Consider the following 8,153-nt stretch of genomic DNA (forward strand, 5'->3'; position numbering starts at 1 on the left):
GGAAGGAAGGAAGGAAGGAAGGAAGGAAGGAAGGAAGGAAGGAAGGAAGGAAGGAAGGAAGGAAGGAAGGAAGGAAGGAAGGAAGGAAGGAAGGATAGATATTGTGTTTGGACTGAAAACTGACAGATCAGGCAACCCTCGTGAACTGTCTTCACTTTCTTCAAAATAAGAGCATAGGTGTTCAAGTACTTGAAGAATTCTTAGCAGCCAATAGCAAAAATAAACTTCAACACAAATGTTTAACTTTATTCAACTGAAAAGCTTCAAAAGAGCAAATAAAATGAGTGCTTTAGAATTTATCTGGGAAGATTTATTTAGCAGAAGTCTAGTGACCTCAATGTCTTCAAAGTGATCAAAAGCGGTAAACAAGAAATGAGCTCCACTATAAGGATCAGTTTAAAGCAGATCATCTACAACAAGATTTTTTTTTAAATTGAGCTCATTGCACAAGGAAATATAAGGTTGCAGTTCTGATTGGACAAAGCTCTGCTGGCTCATCACAATCCTAAATGGGTGAAATCAAGTCTGGTTTAGAAGCAGCTGTGTGAGAAAAACACACTATCTCAGCATGAGTGGAGGGTTTTCCTTTCCTGTCAGGACAGCAGAGAGAACAGTGACAGAAATGAAGACGTCAATCATCAGTTCTTCGTTCTTCTTCCTCGGTGCTCACTGTAGATGCTTTTCCTTTGCTGACACACAGTGACCATGTGGAGGCAAATCTTCAATGGGAAAAGGTTTCACAGCCACTCAGACAGATTTAACCAAGGAAACCCAAACGTCCATTTCATTAACACCATCATAAAAATATCAGAGCCAAACAATAGTGAATGAGTGCTAAGGGTTAAGTGTGAGACGGAGAGGAAGGGCACTTACTTTGACGCCATCTGTTTTTTTGTTCAGCAGGCTCTTGGCTGCTGTGAAGACGAAAATAACAATATGAGAAAATCAGCGACCAGCTGGAATTAATAATCACACACTAGCATCAACATGCGCACACACATTCATGCAAAGTCTGTTCAATGTTGGCCAATTACGGTGTGCATCAGGGTGGGCACCCTGCTACATTTGGAAAAAGAAGGGAAGAAATGCAGATTGAATTCAGAATTTCCCCCAGTATAAGTCTGGCGAGCCGCTAAGCTTTGTTTGTTTTATAAAAATAGTAGAAAATTTTACATTTTTTATACACCAGTAATCCTGAACTGCAGGGTCTTTGCTGCATTGAGCATTTCACCAACAGAATCGGGACAGAATAATTCCCGAAAAAGATTTATGTAGCTGATGCCCTGAACAAGCCATGAGGCTGGCAGCGCAGACATCACACCGCTGGCTGGAGCCTCAGTGCATTGGCTGCCCAGCACGCTAATGCAGCTGAATGTCTCAAAGTTTACCTCAGCGCAGTTTGCACCTGACTTCTCATTCAAACTGGAAAAGTGTTCTTGGAGAAAAACTTCACCTGTATCACTATTCATATTTAACCCCGTGAAGAATCATTCTTCAAGCTAGGAGACAAGTTTAAACGTTACAGCATTTGCTCTTCTTGCGCAGCGCAATGTGAACTGCAGGTATACAATGTAGTTGAATTTTAGAGGTGCGCATTGAGCATGCTGTGAGAATGATATACATTTGTGAACAATTATGTATGGGTGTGTGTTTACATCTCAACACACTGGCTCTTGGTCTGCGCTCATAAAGTTTATGTATATGTTCCTCAGAGGAACCTATCAGTGTGTTGTAGTCACGCAGCACGTTGTTTTTAATGTTGACCTTTTTTATGGCATCACAATTCCTCAAACTGCAGCATGTCAAATGCTTTTTCTGCTTCCTGTTAGGCAGATTCTAGCACATGTGCAAAAAATTGCTATTTATTTTAATAGTATGTTTTTTGTTTGTCGTTCTTAAGACTATAGTTGCATGCTTAAGCATCGTCAACAACATATTCCAGTAATATTTTTACCTTTCCTGTTGATGTAACATTTTTTAATACAAAAACATGGTGGCCCAGCGGTGGGGCATCCTGGCTCCCCAAACAACGGGCTTAGCAAGTTTTCTGGGGGAAACGCTGGAGTTCAAACCAAACTTACAGAATCATCAGTCTGGAACATGCAAGGATTCATCCAATGAGTCCGTTAGAATCTGCTGTGTTCAGCTCTTCAATTTTTATCCCAGCTTTCAGTAATCTACCTATATCTCGTCTCAATCATACCAGGAACAGAACGTGCATTTATTAAGGAGCTGGAATCACGAAAGCCAATTTCTCGTTTATGTTGCCAATCAATAACCACCTATTCTTTAGTTATGCATGGACAGACGGAGACATGGAGCAGATAAGAAGTCGCAGTGAGGGCAGAGTAGGGGCAAAGGTCATCTGTGTATCCTTTACAAAAACAGGAGGTTACCATAGATTTGTCTATTTTAAGAATTGAATATAGACAATTCTTTTCGCTGCAGAGTGGCAACAGATTTTCTCCAGCCATGGAAGAAGAGCACTTTTTGTTTGAAAGTACCAACAAGTGTCGTCAGATCATAGTGTAAAAATGTGTTGGATAACATAGTTGGTTCAGTCCCAATCACAAGTATTAGTTGTACTAAAAAAGGTTACACCAACAGTGTCTTTAGCAGAAGTTAATGCTAAAGTATCAACTTTAATTTAAATTATATCTGGTCTTGAAGGACTATAAATCTCCAGCTCCAATTTAATTTTGACATTACAATTTACATGTTCTATAATGCCCTTAGAGATACTGTGTTCCTGTCTGACTTGTTCTCTGTTGTCTGCATTTTTATTTTGCTCATTTGTTTCTTTTTTGAAATAAAGTTATTAGGGAAAATAAGAGAGACCTCATCCACTTGAAAATAAGAGCATGAACATAAATGTCCATCTACTTAACAGTCGATAACCAAAACAAAACTTCATCACAGCTTTCATTTCAATCTTCATTCAACTGAAAGTTTACAAAACAGCCAAGTAAATTACCGCTTTAGAATTTATCCAGAGAAATTTATTTAGGGGGAGCTAAGTGAGCTATGCGCTTTCAAGTTAGCAAAAACGCTAAAGCACTAACTGATAGGTGATAGGTGTTTCTCCACCCTGGTCCTCAACGCCCCCCGTCCTGCATGTTTTAGGTGTTTCCCTTCTGCCACACCTGAATTGTATCTCTGGGTGATTAACAGGCTTCTGCAGCACCTGATGGTCATGCAATCATTTGAAGAGGGCCTGAGGACCAGGGGGGAGAAACACTGGGTTAACTCTTATTAGCGCATTAGCATACCACTGGTACTGGCACAGAAGAATGAAAGACTAAAACAACTGTAGAACACCAGGATTAGTTTAAAACAGAACATTACAGCAGAACAATTGACTGTTTTTGGTGCACTGTGGTTGGAATGGACTGCAGTGTTTTTGTTACACCCACAGCAACAAAAACTATCATGAAACAGATGGCCCCAAATTCATGAGTAAGAAACAGGAACAAAGAAAAAAGAGTTTTTAATTTACAGAATAGAGAAATTAAAACTGCTGCTGTGAGAAATCACTATCTTTTTTAAATTCTTTTTACCTGAATAAGTGGAATATTTTCACAGTAGGAACTTTTCCCTGGAACCAGGGAATTTTTTTTGGCAATTATTCCCACTTCATTTCTTCTGTATTTACCAGAGTAGAAATTTACCCCAGAAAAATATCAAAGTAAGGAGGCACCAAGAGTCAATTTCCTTCTTCTGCTAATAATCTGACTTTTTTCTAGATGGAAGTTTTACTGTTGCTGTCAGTGAGCATGGTTGCAGAACTTTGGAAATGTTGCAGATTTGGGAATGTTGCAAATGTTAAAGTTTGCAGAGGTCCTCAAAGGTCAGCTACATCACTTCAACAAATGATTTAAATCAACAATATTTTGATGTTAACTGGAGGTTTTGTTAGAGAAAAGTCTAACCTTGTCTAACTTATATTTATACGTATAAATATTACGAATAAATCAGTGACGTGCGGTGAGGTTCATAGCTGGTGAGGCACCGACTTAATTATAATCGGATTTACAAATCTAGACCCCTGCATGTTGTTGTTTACATAAGGAAATTTCGCGCATGCGTACAAAACGACTATTCTTTAAAATGTGATGCTTAGCCGCGCCGCAGAATAATTCCGTTACCTCAATCAAACTTAGACATGTAGATATTATTAATTTCGTGCTGTTCTTAACAGCAAAGGGAGAAACTGTTAAAGTACAACTCAAAACCACGTCTTTCCCCCTCTCTGTATCAGTGCAGCTTCTGCATGGCTAGCTCGCTGTTACCGTCTCTTACTCTGCAGTTGTGGAGTCACAATGTCTGGGATCATGAGCGCCTCCAGTGATGAGGCACGAGAACTGCCTGCCTCACCTCGAGTCTGTGCTCTGCCGTGTATAATCGCTCCTCAGCACACGAAACACGTTACACACACAGTTGGTGACAATAAAAACACAGTACATTAAATACATAAGCTAAATTATGGAAAATCAGTTCATACATTAAATGTTTTTAACCATTTTATTGTCGACATACAGACAGGAGGAGCATGCTCTCATAGAATGACAACCGGTGCAGTTAGCGAGAAGTTGATCAATCCCAGGTGAGGCTCAGCTAACTGCTGCCTCACCGGCTTCGCTTCCAAGCATTTGAATGGGAAAATGAGAAAATTCAACGATTATGAAGGAAAAAAATCATCAGATTTGGTTAAATTAAATGAAAAATAGGTACTTTATAGTACAAACCACAGGGTTAAAATATCTTTATAAATAATTGTATTATTATATATTATTTTCTCATGATGACAGGTGAGGCCTCCCCTGACCGCACGACACTGGTATAAATACACATAATTTTTATACGTATATACTTATATACGTGTAAATACATTGGAATTTAGATGTATGTTCCAAATATTACTACACTAATTTCTATCCAATTAATTAAAACACAGAAATGTAGATTTTAGTGGTATTTTTTTCCTTTCTTTTTCCTCTTGATGTGGTGAGTAACAGAATTACTGTGCCACATGAAAGCCCTATGGAGTTACTCCAACAGACATGCCTCAGAACCACAGCGTTGCTAGTTGCACTAAAGACTCTTACCTTCCAGAGAAATGTTACCAGAGAAGACAAGAAGGGAAGAGAAGTAAAAGTCACTCCTAAGTAGATTGAACACAGTTATTTTGGGTACAGATCACAAATATTTCATTCAAATTCACCTAATTTAGACATAAGAGACATATTTTAATATACATCTAAAATCTTTTTGTTTTCTTAAGTTACATGCTGCAGCTTTAAGCAGACGTTCTGTGTGAGAGTTCACTGCCAGGTGGAGGTTGAGTGGTGCTCCATATATGAAATATTACTGCCAGTAGCATGTAGTGGTGGTTCAACAGTGGGAGCAGAACCAGCATCTTCCACTGCCAGCTCAAAAACTTGAATTATTTTTTGGGTTATTTGTTTAGCTTTCTGACCGTGATGCTAATCCTGGTGAGTATTGGTGGCTGTGCTCTGCTTTACCTGCTGTCTGGCCGCTCCGGATGTCCTTTCTTTTCTACAGTGAGCCTCGATGCAGCCAGACTCCGTCAACTGTTTGTTTTTTAAATTCCACACTAGATTCGTTGTGTTGATGCATTGTGTCGTGCTTCACCCCAGAGGTAATTTTCTGCCCCAACACGCAAACGTCCCCACTCACTCTCAGACTGTTAAAGTATGGTTAGTAGGTAAGTAGGGATCTGTAAATTAGATTGTAATGATTTGCTCAGTTTGTAGCAATTGAACGGAGGACAGATGGGGCTCAATAGACCTAAAAGACCATCTCTTTTAGCATTTCAGGGGAATCAATATTACAGGAAGGGCAGAGAAGAAGTGTCATTTTACACTTTACTCTGAACTCTTTCAGTCCTACCTGAGAAGTTGCGAGTGGCAAGCATAGTCGTCAGGATGGCACCCTTCAGAAAATATTGAATGAGAAAAAACTTAGTTGGACAAGATCTGGAAAATATTGAAACATCTATTTCAGGAAAAAAACCACTTCTGATTTCAAGCAGCAAAGTGAACAGTGCCTGTTCAGAAGTTCAGAGCAGAGTTTTACCTTCAGTTTTCTTCTGGCATTGAATTTCTTGAGGCACTCCACTGTTTCCTGTCTGTGCACCATGGAGGCCACGGTGGAGCGTTGCTGTGAATACAGAGACGGTACAGCATCAAAAATGGCTCTTGGGAAATCAAATAAGCTCCACTTCAGTCATGGAAGTTGAGGACTAAGGAAGCAGTATATGTGTATGATACTTACACATATCCAGGGGTGTTTGAGAGCATCTGCAGCAGTCACTCTCTTAGCTGGATTGATGGTTAGCATTTTATTGATCAGGTCTTTGGCCTCAGCAGTCACTGTGTCCCACTCCGGAGAGGGAAACTGTTAGGGAGAAGACATAAAGGTCAGCTATGCACACTTAATCCCTGTCTTCAGTTCATTTCTTAGGTTGCACACTTGAAAAACTAATCAGAACAAATTAACGTTATGGAGCCCCTAAGCCAGAGGTCTCAAACTCCAGTCCTCAAGTACTGCAGTTAGGTAAGGTGAGGTAAGGTAATTTTATTTATATAGGACATTTTCAGCAACAAGGCAATTCAAAGTGCTTTACATGAATTAAAAGGAAATACAAACAACTAGATGTCTTTGCTCCAATATTCGCTCAATAGCAGAGCTATGTAGAGCTGGACTGCAAGTTAGTGACGCACTGTAGCCATTTAATTCAAGTTTCGCAACTCTGGTCTTCAAGGACTGCAGCTTGAGACCATTGCCCAAGGGGTGTTAGCTTCAAAATTTTACGCTCTTGTTTCGAATTAGAACACACAAGTCGGCTGATTCCTCTCTGGACTTTTATCATAAACATTCAAGGCAGGTGGTACAGGTCAAGAGTTCACTTTTTGGTTGCTTGCAACAACGTGTTATAAAACATGCACAGCAGCAGATTCCTGTTGCCTCAAAATACTTGGGTGTCCTTCACTCCCTCAAAGGCCCACGTTTTCTCAATGTGGAGTCAAAGTGGAGATCCGCTGGATATGTTTGCAAGTAGGTTTGTGCCTTTTTCCAAAAATCACGGACTCTTACAGGGAACTGCTTGGCAGGAAGCAGTGTTCACATCAAGTTGATTTATATGAGACCCCAAGCTGGTAAGGTTGAGTCAGAGCACAGTTGCAGGAATACTTGGCATGACTGCCACTCCCACTGCAGCTCTGGCAGTTGTGCAGTAGTTGCCCTGATGGAGAAACAAATGGCGCTAGGCACTCAACTGGCTCATCAAACTTGCTGGTATCCATTGTGATTGTGGGAAATGAAGAAATTAGTCATGAGAAATTTTGGCAGTCGGTAGGCTTGACAATAAAATCTCAACCGTCCACAGACAGAGCCCAGTTCACAGAATACACAGAGGTCCAATGAAATAGTGCTTATTTATTGCACATTCATAATTCAACAATCTTTATAAATCCAATAGTGTCTGCAACTGTACGCACTGTGAGTACTGTTGAGGAAAAATTAAAATTTTTAGTGTTTAACACAGTTTAAACCTTTTAGAACAAATTCCTTAATTTTGAACATGTTGCTGTTAGTGATTAGAAACTAAAACTATTGCTGGGTAAGTATTGAAATAGATCTGCAGGAGAGCTTCGGCTCAGACCCCTGGGGTCTTATCATTAAAGACAGGAGGTCATAAATTAACAGATACAGGAAGGTGGAGGACAGAATCACTTGAATTACTCTGAGAAAGGGAACTTTGGTCGGTTCACGTAACCAGGATGAGAAGTCTTCCAAACTAACATTTGACATGGTGTAAAAAACTGAATATAACATAAAATGTTTTAAATCACTAACATTTAATTTGTAAGACATTTTTCTTAGTTATTAATAACATGTTTTGACTGAAAATTCTATTATCTTGTTTTAGAATTAATTTAGTCAATGATGGATGTATTTGAAATTGTATTATTTCTGACTATATTAGAATCAAATGAAAATGTTTTGTATAGTATTAGAAAAATACTGAGGTTTATGGTGAATGAATGTCTTAATTCTTATTTGAATATTATATTAGGTTAGAAACAGGAATTGTACTTCATTATTTTCTGTTGATATTATCTATTGCTTTT

General features: G+C 39.2%; 1 protein-coding gene across 13 annotated transcripts in view; it reads right to left on the reverse strand.

Annotated features, from left to right (window-relative positions):
• Positions 1 to 8,153, reverse strand: part of LOC103480087 (calcium/calmodulin-dependent protein kinase type II delta 1 chain) — a 108,831-nt gene that overhangs the window by 30,887 nt on the left and 69,791 nt on the right. For 7 of the 13 annotated variants that reach the window (XM_008434849.2, XM_008434855.2, XM_008434858.2 and 4 more), the window contains 4 exons: positions 6,295 to 6,417; positions 6,097 to 6,180; positions 5,911 to 5,953; positions 874 to 914 (listed from right to left, as the gene is read on the reverse strand). In XM_008434849.2, the coding sequence (XP_008433071.1) occupies positions 874 to 914; positions 5,911 to 5,953; positions 6,097 to 6,180; positions 6,295 to 6,417 (291 nt within the window). The remainder of the gene's footprint in view (positions 1 to 873; positions 915 to 5,910; positions 5,954 to 6,096; positions 6,181 to 6,294; positions 6,418 to 8,153) is intronic. The other 6 variants (XM_017310418.1, XM_008434852.2, XM_017310420.1 and 3 more) reach the window with 1 other exon arrangement.

The sequence above is a fragment of the Poecilia reticulata genome, linkage group LG18, assembly GCF_000633615.1.
Source record: "Poecilia reticulata strain Guanapo linkage group LG18, Guppy_female_1.0+MT, whole genome shotgun sequence".
Lineage (NCBI taxonomy): Eukaryota > Metazoa > Chordata > Actinopteri > Cyprinodontiformes > Poeciliidae > Poecilia > Poecilia reticulata.